This window comes from Mus caroli, chromosome 1, assembly GCF_900094665.2.
Source record: "Mus caroli chromosome 1, CAROLI_EIJ_v1.1, whole genome shotgun sequence".
NCBI classification, from domain to species: Eukaryota; Metazoa; Chordata; class Mammalia; order Rodentia; family Muridae; genus Mus; species Mus caroli.
In genome coordinates, this window is record NC_034570.1 from 167,052,684 (window position 1) to 167,072,889 (window position 20,206).

General features: G+C 47.6%; 1 protein-coding gene across 3 annotated transcripts in view; it reads left to right on the plus strand.

The window, feature by feature from the left end:
* The window catches only part of Sdccag8 (serologically defined colon cancer antigen 8), a 193,913-nt gene that overhangs the window by 173,209 nt on the left and 498 nt on the right, over positions 1-20,206 (plus strand). For 2 of the 3 annotated variants that reach the window (XM_029481038.1, XM_021162638.2), the window contains one exon: positions 12,094-12,220. In XM_029481038.1, the coding sequence (XP_029336898.1) occupies positions 12,094-12,220 (127 nt within the window). Of the gene's footprint in view, positions 1-12,093; positions 12,221-12,776; positions 13,023-20,206 lie in introns of those variants that run through there. The other variant, XM_021162554.2, reaches the window with a different exon arrangement.

The following is a 20,206-nucleotide window of genomic DNA, read 5'->3' on the forward strand; positions in this document are numbered from 1 at the left end:
TAGGAAACACTGTAGCATCAAAGAGGAAAGGACAGCGGGGTGTGCCACTCACTGTGTGCTCAAAAAAATCCCGGATGGTAGAGCAGAGGACAGGAGAGGTGACATGGGACACTGAGGAAGGAAGTTCACTTGAGTCCAGTTCAGTACCAGCCTGGGCTACACAGCCAATATTCTAAAGAACAGAAGGTTAAAGAGAGAACAAACGCAAAGGGCCTGGAGAAGGTGGCTCTACAGTGAGAGCACTGGCTGCCCCCCCAGAAGGTCCTGGTTTGATCCACAGCATCCACATGGTAGCTCACAGCAACCTGTCTAACTCCAGTTCAAGGGATTAACTCCCTCTCTTGGCCTCTGGAGGAACCACATCATATCCACCAGCAAAAACACCCATATGTAAATTAAAGTAAGGTGGGTGGGTGATTGTTTTGTTTTGTGTTTTCAAGACACAGTTTCTCTGTGTAGCCCTGGTTGTTCTGGAACTCTGTAGACCTGGCTGGTCTTGAATTCAGAGATCTGCCTCTCTGCCTCTCTGCCTCTCTGCCTCCCAAGTGCTGGGATGAAATGTGTGTGTCACCACCACCTGGCTGCAAAGTCACTTTTTAAGGAGAAAGAACAACTGTGGAGAGGTGAGAGGGAGAGGAGGAACCAGATAGAGCAGATCTTCCCCACAGAACTGGGATAGAGGGATGTGGATTTCCTTGGTGGTGTTCTTGCAACTCTTTAGGCGCTGTGTGTCACAGAGTGCAGACACTGACAGGTGATATGAGGGAGGAGGGTTTTTCCTGCCTCAGCTCCAGATGGCCCTGAGCCCTGGGCTCAGCGCTGCAGACTGCTTTTACAGCCCCGTCTTTTCCCTGCCCTGTTGTCTTCAAGAGACATGCTTAACCAGGACCCTGCTCTTACTTTAGGAAGAACTAGTTGGCATAACTCAGGCTTTAAGCAAATGAGTTTCTGGGTTCTTTAAGGTTCAAAGAAAACAACTTTGTTTTTTGAGACACTGAAATGGAACCTGGGTCCTTGATTATGCCACAAAGTACTTTGCTACCCAGCAGCATCCCTAATGGAGAATCTGAAATGCTTGGCCTGCCACTTGTCCTTGTACTGGAATTATCCGTCCATGACCAGGTCCCTAAAGGTACTGGGGCTCAGCCTGGCAGGTAGCTCTAACCCTCTGAGAAAGTGATAAAGGAGGGATGCGTGCCCATCCCTGGATGCTCTAAAGTCTCTGGTGGAAGCACTGTTTTAGGCAGGAACTCCGTGGTGGAGTTCAGTGGCACTGTTGGAGGCTTAGGGGACTTGTGGAGTAGCAGGGCACATTCAGGATGCCCGAATACCTCCCCTGGTGGTGTGCTGCTTAGTAGGTGACCGTGGAAGGCTCAGTGAAGCTACCTTAGCAAGCATCCCGAGAGCAGTAGCGGGTTTGCAGCTTCCTTCCACCTCCCACCCCCACCGCCAGCACTATTCTTTGGTCTCAGTGATTGCTACTGGGACTGGCCTGAAATGATTTGCTACTGGTCTGCCACAAGGCAAGAACTGACATAGGGTAGCCAGAAAACCACAGACATTTTAAAATGCAGCTGTGCGCATATTGTACTGCACAAAACCACCAGCATGCAATAGATTGAAAATTTAGAAAGAATTAAAAACAGTACCAAATCTGTTATCCTCCCTGAGCTAGCAGAAGGGCAAAGAAGGAAGTTTCTCCTCTTTCCTCACTCCCGCAGCCCTCGACACCTGCGTGGCCAGTGTTTTCTAGAATGCTGCAGAGGGTCACTGTTTCAAGGCTCTTGTCTAAATGCTTAGGCTTAGTGTTCTACAGAGGACAGACAGATTGACTCCCTCCCCCATTCCTCTCATCCTCCTTCATTTCTGTCTGTCTTACTGCTGGGATGTAACTCAGAGCTTTTAGTTGATTGACAGCCTTTTGCCACTGAGCCACACCCCTGAGGTCTGGGATGGGACTGCAGTTCTGTGGTAGAACACATGCTTAGTCTAAAGCTAGAGTTCTATCCCAGCACCTAAGAAGATAGATAGATGATAGATAGATAGATAGATAGATAGATAGATAGATAGATAGAGGAAGGAAGGAAGGAAGGAAGGAAGGAAGGAAGGAAGGAAGGACTTTGAGTCCAAAACCATAGGTCCCTGTCCTAAATGCCTCCACAGGCTGCCTCACCAGGGCAGTCACCTTACACTGTCTGGCAGAACTTTCATCATAATGGGCTGAAATATGATTTTTCAGGCACCTCTCAGCTCCAGCATGGCGTTTGCCATCATCACTGCCCTCAAGAAGCCTGTTCTGTCTGTGGGCAGCAGACCAGTAGAGAACTTCTCTGAAAAGGAAAGGGGCAACAGTTCTGGAAAGCTGTAACTCTTCCCAGAATCATTTAAATCAGTTTTGAACCACGGTGGCTGTACTGGCTGGTTGTGTGTCACCTTGGCACAGCTGGAGTTATCACAGAGAAAGAAGATTCAGTTGAGGAAATGAATTTGGAAATCCTCCACGAGATCCAGCTGTAAGGCATTTTCTCAATTAGTGATCAAGGGGGAAAGGCCCCTTGTGGGTGGGACCATCTCTGGACTGGTAGTCTTGGTTTTATAAGAGAGCAAGCTGAGCAAGCCAGGGGAAGCAAGCCAGTAAAGAACATCCCNCCATGGCCTCTGCATCAGCTCCTGCTTCCTGACCTGCTTGAGTTCCAGTCCTGACTTCCTTGGTGATGAACAGCAGTGTGAAAGTGTAAGCCGAATAAACCCTTTCCTCCCCAACTTGTTTCTTGGTCATGATGTTTGTGCAGGAATAGAAACCCTGACTAAGACATTGGGGTTTTGGCCAAGGACGTTTACATTGCAAAGCAGCCACTGACAACATTTTAACCCTGTGCATGAGTTCTTCATCATGTGATCTGTCTGACCACATTAATGAGAGGGAATTATGTAAAATGCAGTGGCAATTTTTAAGTATTGGAACAAAGTATACAACTTTAAATTAGCATGGTTCAGTCGCCAGAATTAATTACCTCGAACAGTGATTAGGGTAATTGGATTTTCAAAACTTGTACTCAGTGCAGTGTTAGGATTGTGTAGCTAGTGATGTGGGGAGATGGGAGTGTAGCAAACCCGGTGCCTCTGTGGTTTGGGAAGATGGAGAGCTGGGAAGGGAATGGCTGTCTCCCTGGCTGAGGCTTCTCCCCACCCAACAGGTACTGCTCGCTTTGTGCTTGATGGGCTCTGTGCCCCACCCTGAGCAGCTTAGGTTTCTGAGTACAAGTGAAGGGTGTGTGTGTGCATGGCTTTCAGCAGGCCTGCACTCTCTGCAAGCTGGGTCCCATATGCAGTTCATAGTCTGCGGTACTGCAGGCTGGTTGCACACACTGTTCATAGTCTTCTCCTCCTGGCTTTTCCAGGGTATGGATGCCCATGCCCCAGGCCCGATGGCTGTGCTTGGAAATCAGGTTGGAAGTGTTACTTTGGAGGGCTTGAACTGAGAGTAACCCAGCCTGAAGTAGACTAGCCAGTATGAATGGATTCTGTATAGTTACCCCTGCTTCCACGTCTCCTGTTTATTCACCTGTTGTAAGATTTTCAAATCCCAGTGATGACTGAGAGTGCTTAAGTTGTATGCAGTACTTTTCCTTTGGAAAGGCTGAGATACCCACTGTGTGAGGAGAGGAGACTATGCAGGGGCCAGACAGTGAAAGACACCCTGTTATTAGGCAAGGGAATATGGCCACAGAGCTGGAGCAATAATTTCCATCAAACAGACATGATGTGAGTGGATGGAGAAGGACCATGGATCCTTTGGGTCTAGCTAGTATGAAGACTCTACCACAGAAGGAGGGTCAGGGATTTTAGGTGTGGCTGTTTTGAAACAGAGTTTTATATAGCCCAGGTTGGTGTCTCTCTTGTGTGGCTGACACTTGCCTTGAACTCTTGATCCTGCTGTCTCCATCTTGGCTGCAACTGCTGGGACTGCAGGCACTGTTGAGAACTTTGGCTGTGGAGAGTATCTAAAGAATAGAAGGAGGAGGTGTGTAGTGTTACAGGATACCTGAGTGCATATGGGCAGTGGGGACAGAAGGTTGGAATAAAGAAGGAGTGCCCAACAAGGTGGGGGGGGGGCAGAGGGATGAGCACTGGGGAGGGAGGGAGTCCAGCGAGTCCCAGTGTGACTGAGGCCACTTGGACAGGTTGCTCAGACAGAGTATTAAGTGCCAAGGCACCTCAGACATTTCACTTGGAGCCAGGGACTGAAATAAAAGCATCTGATATGGAAGGGGGACTCTTCATTGCCATGGTGATTGTGTCCCTTTTACACTTGAAATTCCCAGAGATGTTTTGGAAGAAAGCCTAGTCAGAGGCATCAAGACAGGAGAGGCCCAGCCCTGTCCTGGGGAGCATGGGCTTGCAGGTCTGCAGAGATTTCCCAGGAATATGGGAGGGACAGACAGGGACAGAGGAGGAGCCTAAGTAGCTCTCCTATGTAGCTGTGGACACTTTCCTCACTTCCGCTCTCTCATCGCTACTCCTTGAGTCCTGTGAGCTTGCAAGTGTAACTCTTTCCTCTGTCCTCTTCCACAGCATGCAGAGGACTGAGTTGTATAACAAATGCAAGACGCTCACAATTGCAGTCCTGCAGTGAGTGCTTCCTCAATACCAGAGCCTCAGTGGGAGCAAGGAGAACTGAGCATATTTTACAGTTCAAATAGTTACAGTTTTAAGCTCTATATGCTGTTTGGAAAATGTCGTTAATTTTATCAGTAGACTCCTCTCCCAGGGTAAGTGTGGGTCTAAGCATCCTGGGGATATGCTTCTGAGAAGAAGGAGGAAGATCCTGTCAGAATCTCCACAGCAAAGATGCTGTAGTCGAAGAACACTTCTGAACAAAAGATATTTTACTACTACACCAAAAACTCAACAACAAAACAATCAACAGCAAACAGGAGTCACCTCTCCTGGGAAGACAGCCCATGGAATGAGTATAGCCGACACTTCACCCGTGCAGACATCGGTGGTGACCCGCACAGCAGAGCAGGATGCGCCTCACTGGGTACCCAAGCGTTCATTTAGTTTTTATACCTCAGAGCTCACACACCACATGTAGCTCCCCCATCTCACATACAACAGAGAGGTTTAAGTGTACGGATCTGTGCGAGTTCACAGTATTCCTTGCAGAAGGATGTCTGAAGCCGGGGACCCAAGCTGCCACTGTTTTGCATACCCTCGTCCCAGCCCACTCAGCTTTACAGAGTTGTTTTGTAGTTTACACTTGCTCTGTCTTACCATGATGTCTCACATAGTTTTCAAAAAGTACCCTTTCTGGTCATGCACCTGCCTTGTGGCTGAGACCATTGCTGTTAGTTCAATACAGAGGTGCTTGGCCCAGCATTCATGGGTCTCCTATGATCTTCATCTCCATTCTTTGTTGTCATGGAAAGTGTTATCCCTTACACACCTGGAATTCCTAGAGATGCCCTGAGCCGGCTGCAGCGACACAGCATGGTCGGTTGTTGTCCTGAAATAGTCGTCCTACACATGCAAGTCCCAAAGGTCCTCTTGTGCCCTAGGTGGCACACCAGCCCCTGCCTGGTGAAAAGAAGTGTCCTGCCGGGCACACACCTTTAATCCCAGCACTCGGGAGGCAGAGGCAGGCGGATTTCTGAGTTCGAGGCCAGCCTGGTCTACAGAGTGAGTTCCAGGACAGCCAGGGCTACACAGAGAAACCCAGTCTCGAAAAACCAAACAAATAAATAAAAAAAGAGAAGTGTCCTTTTCTCATGCACCAGCCATTCATTGTGAGGACAGAAGGTGCTTCATGGGACAAGGACAGGAGTCAGCCATAGTTCCAAAGGTGTCACAAGGTCCACACATTGCTAGGATGAGACGTGGGCCTAGAGAAGATATACTGAACTAAGGTCTTGCTCTGAGAGCTTGTGGCTCTCCTGACAATGTGCAGCCTGGGTATTTGTGAAGCCTTGCTGGAAGGGGCTGCCCTCTACACACATTTCCACAGGCCTCAGATCATGACCCACCTTGTTCTCATCACCACTGAATAGCTTGAGGAGGAAAGGGCAGAAGCCATGAGACTCCATGGGTCAGAATGATAAAACTAGATGAGAACTGACACTGGAAAGCAGCTCTGCCCCTTGGGGAGAGCAGCAGGCAGGGGCGAGCCTGTGCAAGTACCCCAGTGAGATCAAGAAAGGTTGGAATCTCCAAAGGCCAAGGGGCTGTGTTTGGCCCTACCAGAGCAGTATCATTCAGCTCTTCATATCACATCCTGCCAGCCCATCGACTTTGAACCCATGCCTCAGTATTCTCATCTTGAAAGTGGGATTATCACTCCCACTTGGTGGAATGACAGAGAGCACTAGGGTTGTAATTTTGCAAAACACTGTGCACACTGGCCTGGGCAGTGTCTGCTCAGTGAGTGATGAGCATGGCACGGGCCTTTCCAGACCAGCACTTTGCCAGTTTGACCATTCCTCTTTATGCCTTTGTAGCAGTTTGGTTTGTGCTCTGATTCAGCATAACTCATCTCTTCGCAGGCAACAGACCACGGCTCTGAGGGCAGGAATTACCTCGGTCCTTGCTCTAGTTTGGTTTAGCCTGTAGCATGACTTAGTGGTGGTGGAGCCTTTTAGTGGTGGGGCTTACTGGAAGAAAGTCAGGTCTCTGGGGCACAAGGAGGAAATGGGACCCCGGCCCTTTGTCTTAGCTAGGGTTTCATTGCCATGAAGAGATATAACCAAGGCAACTCTTATATAGGGATTGGGCTGGCTTATAGTTTCAGAGATTTAGTCCATTATCATTACAGCATGAAGACATGGTGCTGGAGCAACTGAGAGTTCTGTATCTTGATCTGAAGGCAGCAGGAGACTGGATGCCATTTTTCACTGGGCACAGCTTGAGCATTTAAGACTTCAAACCCTACCTCCACAGTGAAACATTTCCTTTAACAAGGCCATACCTCCTCTAATAAGGTACTTCCTAATAGCCAAACATTCAAACACATGGATCTGTGGGGGCCAAACCTATTCAAAACTCCACATTCCACTCCCTGTCCCCCATAGGTTTACAGACATAAAATAATACAAAAGGCATTTAGTCCAACTTCAAAAGTCCCCATAGTCTATTACAGTTTCAAGAATGTTTAAAAGTCCAAAGTTCAAAGTCTCTTCTAAGATGCATGCAATCTCTTAACTGTAATTCCCTATAATATCAAAATAAAAAACAGATCACATACTTCCAATATACAATGGCCAAGGATATACATTACCATTCCAAACTGCAGGGGAGAGAGCATAGTAAGCAGATACTGAACCAAAGCAAGACCAAACACCAGCTGGACAGACTCCCAACTCTGCATCTCCACGTCGCATGTCAACATGCTCTTGAGCTCTCTACTCTTTCCACCTCTGTTGACTACAGCACACTTCTCTCTCCTGGGCTGTTCCCACTTCCTCTTAGCAGTTCTCCTTGGCAGGTATCCCATGGCTTTAGCACCCTTAACATCTTGGGGTCTCCAAGGCAATCCAGGCTTTCCCTTCACACTTTCATGCAACAAACTCCTCGGCCTCCATCCGGGATGCCCTGGCCACATACCACATGGTCTCAGCAGCTTTCTTTACCTGCAGAGGGAAATGAATCTTTGATTCTAAAGCCAGAACCATGTGGCCAAAGCTGCCAAGTCAGCTGCCTGCTGGGCTGAAACATGGACCCCTTGTTCAATTACATCTTCACTAGCTTTCTCTTTGTTATGGTTTCCTTCACTGCCTATGCCCGGCTGTCCTGGAATTTGCTCTGCAGACCAGGCTGGCCTTGAACTCAGAGATCTGCTTGCTTCTGTGTGCTGGGATTAAAGGAGTGCACCACCATACCTGGACCTAAGCTTTTCTTTAATTTCTTTTCAGAAGATGGAAGCTTAGCTTCGTAGGCTCTTGCCCTGAGGTCACCACTCCCTAATTCCACTTAATATCTTTAGTTTGTATATCTCACTGAACACAGCATTTAGCTCCATTCCACTTTCGGGTGCCCTTTTCACCCTTGAACCATACATTTTGTATATTTTTCTTTCTAAGCTTGCTACATTCCACCAAATGTTCTTATACAAGTGAACTACAGGACAGAATCTATGCTAGGCTCTTTTGAGATCTCCTTTGTCAATTCAATTAATCTAAATCTCTTCACTTTAGCCTCATCCAGACTTTTCAGATAAGGGCAAAAAGCAGCCATATCCCTCACCAAAATACTACACAAATGATCTCTAGGCAACATACTGAAGTTCTTTTTCTCTGAACCATCTTCAGGCAGGTCCCCTCGGCAGTACTGTCCTCCATGCTTTGACTAGTATGGCCAATTAAACCCCCTTAATGCATTCCACTGCTTTGCTAATTCCAAATCCACATTCTTCTAAACAAAAACCCGGTCAGACCTGTCACAGCAATATCCCAGTTCCAATAACAACTTCTGTCTTAGTTAGGGCTTCATTGCTGTGAAGAGACAGCATGACCAAGGCAACTCTTCTAAATGAAAACATTCACTTGGGGCTAGTTTACAGTTTCAGAGATTTAGTTAGTTATCATGGTGGGAAGTATGGCAGCCTGTAGGCAGATATGGTGCTTCAGGAGCTGAAAGTTTTATATCTTTATCTGAAGGCAGCTGAAGGAGACTGGATGTGTTTCATACTGGGCATAACTTGAGCACTGAAGACCTCAAAGCCCCACCTCCAGCTGACACACTTCCTCGATCAAGGCCACCCCTCCTAACAGTGCCACTCCCTGTGACCAAGCAATCAAACACAAGAGTCTGTGGGGGCCAAAGCTACTAAAACCACTACACATTTCTGCTTCCTGGCTGCTATGAAGTGAGTGGCTTCCATTGCCACAAGCCTGCCAGGGTGCTCTGCCTCAGAGCAGGGTAATCTTGATCTGAAACCTGAGAAGCTGAAAGCTAAGGCCAGGCACTCCACCTTTCCAGTTGTCATCTCAGTTATTTGCCACAGCCAGACAGAGTTGAGTAACACAGTGCTGGCCTCTTCACTGCTGGTTGGCTGGCTTGGTGACTTAGCCAACTGAGCACCACAGTCTCTGCTGTGGACGGGCAGGACTTAACTAACCCATCACATTCAGTTTTTCCATCTCTAAAATAGGAGTGGTGACTCTAAGGTACTTCAGAGGATTATAATTGCATAATCAGTATGGAGTTATAAGCTTAGGAACTCAGCAAATGGTGACTGCCAGCAGCTGTCAATTTAAGTCATCAAAAAAAAAAAAAATTAGTATAATGACCACTACCAAGAAATTTGAAATATAGCTTATGTGTCTATAGAACAGTCCAAGAAACTGCTTCTGACTGATAGTAATAACAGAGTACAGGCTGGGCTGGGCTATGTTTATAAAATATCTTTTAAATTAGAAAAAAAATATCTCCACCACGGTATCTAGTGATCAAACCCTACAAAGATGTGTTCTGACCTCTACATGCATGCTATGGCATGTATGTGTCCCCACCCATACATGCCTCCCAATACACAAAGTACTTCAATAAAACACAATGAAAACTTTAAAAAAAAAAAAAAGAAAAAAAAAAAATATCTGTTCTCTTGGCGTTCATAATGTGTCTCCAGAGAACTCCACAGAGTGTATTTCCTTCGCAGTTCTTGTCCTAAATTCTGTCTTGACTTTTTCAGTGAATGTGAAGTTGGGGTGTTTTAAGTTACTGGGTCTATGTTTGTATTTCTTGCTGAATATGGAGTGACGGTATAGAGCTGTCCCCAGTACAGTAGGGGGCATGTCTTTTTAAAAGGAGGGAAATCAAACCTGAGACCAGCTTCATAGAGTGATCAACGGTTTGAAACAGTCGCCAAGTCTGGTGGTATGTAGCTACAGCACCAGTGGAGCATGGGCTGAAGGCTCACGAGAGAGTGAACCTGAGAGAGAGGCTTGGGTAGAGGAGGGTCTCCTTCCAGTGGGGATGGGAATCAGGGTTTAACTCCTCTCAGCTTGGTGCTACAGCAAGAAGCCAAGCCTCCTATGACCTGCCACCCCCACCCCACGTTTACAGATTGCTCATAAACATCATGGCCCCTCTTGTTCACAGCAGCAGGAAGCCAAAAGCCAGTACCTCAGTAGGACTTAATCTGAGGGAAGCTACCTTGGGATTATATGGCTCAATACTAGCCATGGTGTTTCTTACCTGCCTGACTGGAACATGGAACAGTTAATTGCTTCTCAGGGAAAAACAAAAGAGCTGTCAGTAGCCCTGTGGGAACTACGCCAGTGCTCCATGAGAGCAGGGGTTACAAAGAGAGGGAGTGCATAGATATGTCAGCAGATTGCCTAGGCAACGGTCCACACAAGCTTCATGCAGGTCTGTCTCCTCTGTAGCAGGGAGACTGATCCCTGAGAAGACCCTGTCCTATGGCAAGGTGTCAGAGTGCAGGCATGCCGGCATCCCAGTGCTGCATTGGCTGTGGCTTTCCCCAGGAAAACTTGAGTTTTCCTTCCCCTGGGGCAGAGGAAGCATGTGTTACAGACACAGGCAGGAAATGAGCCATTGCTCAGGTTTGATGGGGCCACTGTGGGGTAAGCTAAGCTAGGCCCTTGGGTCCTTCCACTGTGCACTGTATCATAGGACCATGGAGGCATGGAGAGGAGACACTCATGCATGGTGCAGGCTCTGCACTTTTGTTCTCCTCTCTGCATAGTAGTCAGCTCCAGATGAGAAGCACCCTGACCTTGGTGTGACAGCAAACAGGGAGCCCACCTGCTTTGCAAGAGGTGGCAGTGCTGGGACTCTGAGGAGATAACTCCAGCCAAATCAAGTATATGCAAAGAAAGGAAGCCAGGTTTGGGGAACAGGGTATGCCATGCTTCAGTCAGTGTGTGGGGGCTGCCTGTGCTGGATGGAGCCCACCAGAAGCACTCAGGACCTGAAGAGAGCCTGAAGTGAGGAGGCCCCAGGTCAGCAGCTGCATGCAGGCACCAGCACGTGTGGGAGCATTTGAAATGATCATGGAGCTCATGACACCCTCTCCTGTGGCTAGGGCTCGCCCTGCAGTGCTGCTCCTGACCTCGGAGGCAGAGGAAGACTGCACCTCGCCTCCCAGAGAAGAGCTGGGTGGTAGCTACCCTCTAATTTTAACCCAAAGCTCCCTTCCATAGGCACATGTGCTAGTGACTGCACGGGCTGTCTGTGGACAGATGAGGATAATGGCTGGAGGGAATTAGCAAGTCTGGGGAGGAGGGCCTATCAGCAGAGGGACAAATTTAGGATCTTTGAAGACATCTGGTCAGCAGGCCACAGCCTGTGACTGACAGGGATTAATAATGGAAAGCCCTTAGTTCAGTGTTTCTGGAGCCTCAGCCATCCACATCTAGGGCTGCAATCTGCCCAGTCGCAGCCGCTTCCCTGTGGACAGTGGAGGATTTAGGCCCCTTATTTTTTATCTCTTGTGAGTCTAAGGCTCCAGTCTTCTGTACTCAACTGCCTGGAGTGTTTTCTAATCAGAAGCGTGTTGAGGGGCTGATGCTCTCCCTGTCATGTGCTAGAAGGTATCCAGCTTAATACGTGCTGGTCAGTGGCCCCAGAGCTATGGCTAACCTATTGCACCTTGGTACTCTCTCAGGAGCTTCCAGCTTCACTGTCCCACAGTGGTTCCCGTTTGAAGGCTTTGTTCCCAGTCCCCAGTGCTACACGAAGGTGCTGGAACTTTAAGAGGAGCCTAGTGGGAGGAAGTTGGGTTATTAGGGATTTGATCTTGAATGTAGTCCTGAGACATTGGCCTTCTCTCTCCATATCCTATCCTCCTTGCTGTGAGGACTTTCTTTACCACATATGCCTAAACAAGGAACGCTACCTTGCCACAGACCCAAACAAAGTGCTACAGCTAAGGAATCAGGGGTTCAATGTAGTTAGCCAATCATGGGCAGAAACTCATGAACACATAAGCCAAAGTAAGGCATTTCTTCCCCAAGTATTTTGTCATAGCATTGAAACATCAACACATATAACTGATAGAGCTAACACCTGTCACTGTCCTCCATGCTCTCCAAAGCAACCAGCTCTCGGAACTCATCTCAAATTCCTTTTCTGCAGACTCAGGCAGCTGGATAAGCATGGCCAGGCTACGGCGCAGCAGCTGGTGCAGCTGCTGAACAAGCAGAATCAGCTTCTCCTGGAGCGACAGAACCTGTCTGAGGAAGTGGACCGGCTGCGAGTGCAGGTAGGGTGGGGACACACACAGGGACCTCTGTGGGCCAGGCTGAGGGCAGTCGTGGGCCATGTGGGAGCACGAAAAGCCCACTATAGCTCAAGGGGGCCCAGGGCTGCATGGCAACACACATAGATTTTTCTCCTTCCCCCTTTCTAGGCTGCAGTGTCACAGGCCCAAATCCCTAAGGATCACATAGGTCAGGTCATAAGCTGGGAGAGAGTTATGCCAAGCATAAACTGAAGCTTGTCTCTCATCAGACTCAGGCACATGTATCAACCCAGGCATACCAAAGGCAGCCACACCATGCAGGAACACTGGAGGGGAAGACTAGCGGGAAAGAGGAATAGCAGTGCTCAGGCCCAACATGTGGAGGAGGCAGCTGTGAACTACTCCTGAGGATTGAAGGACCTTAACAGTAGAAGAAAGAGGTGCTCCCAGATGGGAAGGTCTCATGAGAGTAATCAGATGTCTTAGCCCAAATCAGTAGTCTGCTATCTAAAATATGTGCTCATTCTGTTCAGTTAAGCAAGCCAGCAAGGCTGATATTATTGTCTCCATTTTGCAGATAGGGAAACTGAGGCTCAAACAAGCATATTCAGCTAGCAAATAGGGGCACAGCAAATGGAACCTAAGTCTGACTCCAGAGCCCAAGCTGTCCCCATTCAGGTTAGATAATGGCGGAAAAGAGCCCAGGTGAGTTGGACGGGTGGCACAAACTACTGTTCTTCTCAGCAACTTCTCACATCAGAGAGGCTCTGGGGGTTTTGCCCCATCAAGCAATTTGTGAAGATAAGGATATATATGTGTGCTTGCAGTGGTTAGTGGGGAAGCCTCTGGAAGTGAAAGGAAGAAAGACCATTTCTCATTCTCTATTCGAAAGGACCTTGAGCTGGCAATCTTGACCTGCCTTGAACTCTGCCTATTCAGTCCTGTAAATTGCTTCAAGTTCTCAGTTGTGAAAGATCCAAACTGGACACTGGGCAGAGGGCTCACACAATGGTAGAAGTATGCACCGGAGGGCTAGAGGGCACAGGTCAGCAGGATTTGACAATGACCACTGTCTGGAATGTATGTAAACACCCAGTTGTGGTGGCTCCTGGCACTCCAGGCATGTCTGGAAGCAGAACCCAGACACCTCCATTTATACGCTATTGGGGTAATTTGTAAAGACAGAAAGAATCTCTTAGTTTGGAATTGTAGCCAGAAACAACTCCGTTTGAAAACCTTGGCCAAGGTATCCATGGCTCTCCTGAGCTTCTGTCCTCATCTGCTGCATGAGAATTAAGAGAACTGGGCATGTTAGGGTAGTGGCATGCTCAGTGGGATCTTAGGAACTTGGTAGCCTGAAGTACCCCATACTTGAGGTCACTTTCTCCCCTTCCTGAGAAGTTCCCATAGAGCCAGCAGTGACACGACCATCTTTACTGTGCTCAGTGCTCAGTGCAGAGTCCATCTCCTAGAGGAGGAACTGGATTTTGGTCATAACCTAGGTCTGTTGGGAGGTCCAAGGGAGATTTGGTTCATCAAAGTCCAAAGTCACCAGAGCCGCCTTTGGTAATTAGGCTATTTTGACATATGATGGACTGGAATCTATGGCATGGTGAGCTTTGCCTTTGGACTAATCACCCCCTTTTTATGGCACACACAGATCTTAACATGGAGCACAGATATTTTTAGAAGCCTTTTCCAGAGTTTTAAAAGCTTGAGAATTTCCAAATTCACTGCACTTAAAAGAATATTGCAGGAAAAAGGTCTTCCTTTGCCAGTGGCAATACAAATGACTTGTCTACCCCTTGCTGTCTGGAGCATCTCTGATGGGGCTTTTTATATTGAAATTCTACCCTGCATGTTATTTTAAGATGACCAGGACGAAAGAAATTTGGCAGAGGTAATGGCTCCCTGTTGCAAATGCTGGGAGCAGTTGGAGGTTTTGCAAGATCTTTGCGCAGTCTCTAACCCAGTCCACTCTGGCACAAGGGTTACACTGGTCTCCATGTGCTGGCACTTGGTGGCCTGGGACTAATGTGATTCATTTTTTTGTCCAAAATAAACCTGAATTGTAAACTGATTTTTAAATGAGGAATCCTTGAAGTAAGCAAGTCAAAGTTTGACTGATTGTATGTATCTGGTTGGGGAAGAGGCTCCTCAGGGAAAGGCTGTGCTCTGACCTGTCTCCACCTGGACTTCTGGGCATCTGAGGCTTATAGATGCCTTGTGTCCAGTGTGGCAGTGGTGTGGCTGAAGGCCTCCATTTTCTCTGCCTGGATGAATTAAGCATAATAGCTTAATTTTGCATGTCAAACTCTGAAAATTTCTGTCTGCTCAGTACGCAAAAGAGAGTGGGTATTTTCTGACCCAGACAGCTGCTTGGGAGCTTAGTCACGTCCTTCAGATTGGCTCTATTTCCTAAGCCCTGGCCTGTTCAGAGAAAGAATGGTGGACTCCAACAGGAAATGCCTTGTTTCTAAGCCTTGATTATTCTAAATGGCTTCTGTTTAGATTTGAGTCACACACAGTCTCTTGCCCATGAAGGGAACCTGTCCTGGTTGTGAGTGACTATGTACCAATGCCACTTTGGGCTGGAGAGCTTACACAGCTGCCATGTGGTAGGAAAGTGACTATGCAGGGTGCAGGGTAACCCTCCAGCTGGTTTATAGTATGCTCCTACCTCAGGATTGACTAAAAATGGTGACTTTCCTAACTTCTTCACTCACACTGGAAGGAGCTTTTAGAAAAGGGCCATTAGAAGGCCCTGTGTGGACATGACTGTGGTGGCTTGGTCTTACCCTGGTGGTAGCCCTCTCAGCCTGACTATGAGATATGAGAGCTGGACTAGATCCCTGTTCTCTCTCCTTGCCTGACTTGCCAGAGCTGCCCATAGTGGTAGTGTAGAGGTGGCTTGTAGGTGAGGATCCTGGGTCCCAGGGGCAAAGCTTGGAGCAGAGTTGGGGTCAGAAGCCTAAACCCAAAGAGTAACATCTGGTCAGGAAGGGTGGGGCCGGCTGGTGAGGAAATTGTGGATTCTGTTCCTGGGGAGAGAACAGAAACGCTCTGTCCAGTGGGAGGGCTGTTTCTTCCATCAAGATGGGCTTGAGTTACTTACTGGGTAATGACTCTGGTTTCAGCTGCCTGGCATCCCGCAATAGCTGTCACCCTGAGCAGCCTGCCTGTTCAGTCCTCAGCATTCAGTCTGGGGAGGGATTCCCTTTGAGTCCCTTCTTATGAATCACTCACAGTTTAGAAAACAGAGTCGGAAGCTGCCGTGTCAGTGGTTAATCAGTTGGCCCTATGACTTTTAAGCATTCTTGGCAGCGAATGTACTTTCTAATTTGATTTAAAGTTGTGCAAGGATCGAGCAGCCATATGTGATTATATTCAAGATCATCGACATTATCTCATTACATCCAAGGACTCATTGAATAGAGTTGAAAATAAGCATGAGAGGCAAATCCTAGGGAGGGGTGGAGAGGCCTGCTTGTGAGTAGAAGCACACACAGGATTGAGTCTGGCGATGGGCAGCTCAAATGAGGGTAGCCCAGACCCACTGGCTGGTGGGGAGTGGAGAGACAAAGTGGGGACCTAGAGATGGTCACTCTTATCTTGTCCTTTCTAGAGCCCAGGGGCTTTGCCTAGCTGACTTCAGGGTCCACACACAGTTAACTACCTGCAAGACAGATGGTGTCTTATGAATGGAACAGAAAATATACTAAATAAAATAATTTACAAAGCCTCCTCCTGAACCAGGATTTTTTGGAAAGAATTCTAAATAGATGAAAACAAACAATTTGATTTCAACCAAATTGTTGTTTTTTTGTTTTTATCCTGATTTTCACCCGAATTGTCAGTCTCAAAAATAAACACTGATACATTCCCAGAAAATATTTTTCAAATAAAAACTGACTCTGTTAAAGTTTGCCCTGATTCTTTCAAAACTGTGTACAAGACACTGTCAACCAAAGTGACTTGCATATTTTTTTAAATCAACTTGAACATATGCAGCTACGATGTCATTAACTCCCTGCTGCTGGGTGTTTTTAGAGAATGACATAAGACCCTGGGCTGAATTTCTAACATAATCACGGGGAAGTCATGGAGACTTCCCCAAGCAGCTGAAACAGCACAGAGTAAGCTTAGCAGTTCATCTAGGCGCCTTGTTTGTCACTAATACTGAGGAGCACACTAGACTTCACCTAAGAGGCCTGCTCTAAGAGCTCCCTTTGTCCAAGACTGTATGTATACTTCCAGAGTAGGCATGGTGGGTGAACAATGTTGAATTTTATATTGCTTCAGATGCATTGCTCCTCTTTCTGCTTTCTGAGTTAGACATTATATTTTGCAATATAAATTCACAATCGAGTTTTTAAAGGGAGCTAAATATTTTAATCCAATTAGACAAGTGAACAAAACACTGAATATTACATGCAGTGGAGATAAGTGGTTCTTGCCTTTAAAAGACTGCAATTCCGTCACATTACAACCCCAAATGTCAATGTTGTCTTCATTTGTAACACTTTCAAACACAAGGCAGCCAGAGGCTCCACTCTGCTGTTGGTGACACTGTCTGTCCTTTGGGAATTCTTAAAATTTATTTCCCATGAAAATATGATTCACATAAAACAAATACCTGCCCCTTTGCAGAGAAAGTGGTTGGGGGCCAAAATAATGGCACATGCCGCTGGAGGGCTCTGGTGAGGAGATGTGTGCGCAGAAGACACTTTGCAGGTGCTCCTGCAAGAGCATCTGTGTCTCTGGCCCACACAGAGCTGCCTCCCATCCAGTCAAGTCTTGCTTTGTCTGAGGACAGCCTCTCTGCCCATTCTACTTTCCCCTGGCTCTGGCTTCTAAAGAGGCAGCAGAGCCAGGCCATCCATGGAAGGGACCACAGCTGTCTTCAAAAGCTCAGACAGGTGGCCAGCAAGGAGTCAGTGCTTGTTTACGGCGACTTGTGATTTCTGCCTTGCTTCATAGCTGACAGTGGCCAGAATCTTGGTATTCCTACCAGAAACTCTGGCCTATGTTGGGGAGACTGCTCTAGGGTCTGGTGGGCACTGCTGAGCTTGGTAGCTATTACCACTTGCTAAGCTCAATGCCCTTCACAACCCACTACAGTCTGTAGCACACAGACATGATACTCTATTCTCCCCATCTGGGTTGGTCATTCTGGGTTGCCTCCTATCTTGCCCTTTAGAATGTTGTCATGCCAGCTGCTCAGTTCTTCATGGATATACCACAGCAGGCCTTGAAAATCATCGTAGGATCTGTACCTGGAGGTCACATGCTCTGCATCTTAAGTATAGGTTAGTTCCCATTTGGAGCCCAGGCCAAGTGCCACTGAATTTTGTAGTCACTGTCAATATCATAACAGGATCATGGGGCCACTGGAGAGAAATCAGGTCATATTCTCTCAGGCAGATGGAATGATGTAGCCCAACAAAGGAGACATGTATGGGAAAGTGGAGCAGCTGGGTGCATAGAACCAGAAGGAAGGCAAGCCACAGAAAGGATCTGAGGGCCTGAATGTACCTCTGTCACCTCAGAACAAGCTTGGAAGGACCACCGAGAAAGCCCTTACTCTTAAAAGTAGATGCCTACTGCCAGGGGTATAGGAACAGAGTGTTTGGGGACCTCACCACATGAGGTAAGGTACACACAGAGAGCCAGAAAGAATACTGACTTGAGCAGTTGTAGGACAGACACTAAAGGGCAGTCATTAGGAGGCTGAGGTGAGGCCAGCCTGAGCTATACAGCGAGGAGTCCAACCTCAGTGGAAAGGAAAAGAAACAAAGGAAATGGCAGTCCGGACTACAAAGCAAGAATCTAATCCAGCAGGAAGAAGGGCTGGGGACCCTAAAGCATGGTCAACTGGGAAACACTTTGGGTCACCCCATACATCTCACTTCATAAAAAGCCAAGTTTAAAATAAACTTCAGAAATAAATTGAGCACAAAACCCAAGGTTTGGGGGAAAAGGCTGTGGTAGAAGGGAAAAGAGGAAAGTACAAAGGCCAGCTACACCAGGCTGGACCCCAGAATGCAAGGGCATCTCTCTTCTGCTCCCAGGGCAGTCAGGGCCAGAAGGCCACACCAGTGGCCATGGTAACAGGGGAGGGCTGAATGGAGAGACAGTTGTCAGAAGCTCAAGCTGAGAACATTGCCTAGACATACGCCTTCTCTCCGAGACTGAGACCGCAGTGGCTGCAGAGTTGAGGACAGAAATGCACATTAGTCACACCTCAGACACATGACTGCAGACAAGTCAGACTATGATAATAACTCACGTTTTCGTGTCTCTGGTACTGTGTGGAAAGACACAAGAATGTCACTCTGGCAGAGACACTAGGAGTGCGAGACTTGAAGAGGATATGCAGTGGCAATAAGAAACTGTGTGCCTACCCAAAGCGAAGCCTATACTGACTGGAGAGGAACAACTCTTGCTCTATGTGCATGTGACTTCACATGTGCCTGTCTTGCCTCACATCCTATCATCCCAGGAGGCTGTCCCCAGTCAAAAGGGCAGGGCATGCAGCAATAGGGAGCCCAGTGATACCAATTATTAGATGGCCTTGGGATCACAGGAACCCAGACTCACAGAGAGATGCATTTCTGGGTTAATGAAGATCCTGCTGCAAAGCTCCATTCTCAGCCACAGGGTCTCACTCATCTGAACTGAAGGGAGGACTTTTTTTCTGCCCAAGTTCATTCCCCTCTGACTTCTGAAATATATTTGTCATGGTTTGTACAAATTCATGTCCAGTCACTTACTTTCTTGGGTTAGAAACCCTGTTGTCCAGGGGTACAGGACACCAGGCAGCAGTCTTACCTGGCTATCCTCAGAGCACGGGGCAGAGGGGTTTCCCAACTAGTCCCTTTCAGAACCAGGATCAGCTTGTTCAGTGAATGCTAGCATCAGCGTTAACAGAAAACCTGTCTGCTGGTTAAATTGGTCACAGACTTGGACTGACAGATGTCCCAGACCCCCTATGGAAGAGTCTGAGAACAGAGCTCCTCTGAGCTCTGAAAAGCTCCTCACTGCTAACCTCACACTGTCCTGCTTTGCCTTTTGCCCCAACCCCACCTCCATTCCCTTTGAGAACCCAGTCTGCTCACATAACAGTTCACTAAAAGTCATCACCATGCTATTCACACATGGTAACATCTACCTAAATGCACACATGACCTTCTCCAAAGGTGGAAAAAGAAGAAAGGAAAAGCATTTCCAACATGTCTCACTCTCCCAAGTTAGAAATCCCTACCAGGGAATCACGGATCCCACAAGGCAGAAGAATACTCCCTTGGATGCTAGGTCTAGGTCCAGGGCTGGGTGGTCCCTGGCCTGTGCTCAGTGCACAATCTGTTCCATCCTGGCCCAATGGAACCTGCAGTTCTGGGGCTACCATAGATAGCTCTCCTTAGACTTTCACAGTACTGTAGCTCGTCATCTTCCACTGAAGACACCCCAGAACTAGGGAGACATTCTAATAGACCTAGTGGGCTGTGTGCAATGTCAGTATAGTCACCAGGGGATAGTGTTTATCACTTGCCTAACCCTTGGCTGCCCCCCTCCCCCAACTCCCACCCAAGTGCAAAACCTTAGAAATGAGAGACTCAGTATCATGGCTCCTGCCTTCTAGCATGTGAGTGGAGCATCTCTGTGAGAGTGTAAAGACATATCTGTACAGTTTCAAGAAACTGCAGGTAAAAGACACACTTTGTGTTACTTTGTGCCATTATAACCTTCCCCACGTTTGCCCATCTAATGTCTGATCAGTTTCCTAACACATAGTTCAGCACGCTGTCACAATGTCAACTGTCCACAGGTAGAAGTACACACAGGCCTGGAGTACAGGCTGCGTTCAGAAGGAAATCGTTCAAAGTGTATGACTTGATATGGATATACAAACAGGGCTTTCTTTGGTCTCTGGTAGCAGCAGGTAAGGTACAAATTTTTAGTACAGTTGGCTATACATAATTTTCACACTTTTAGCAACAGAAACTT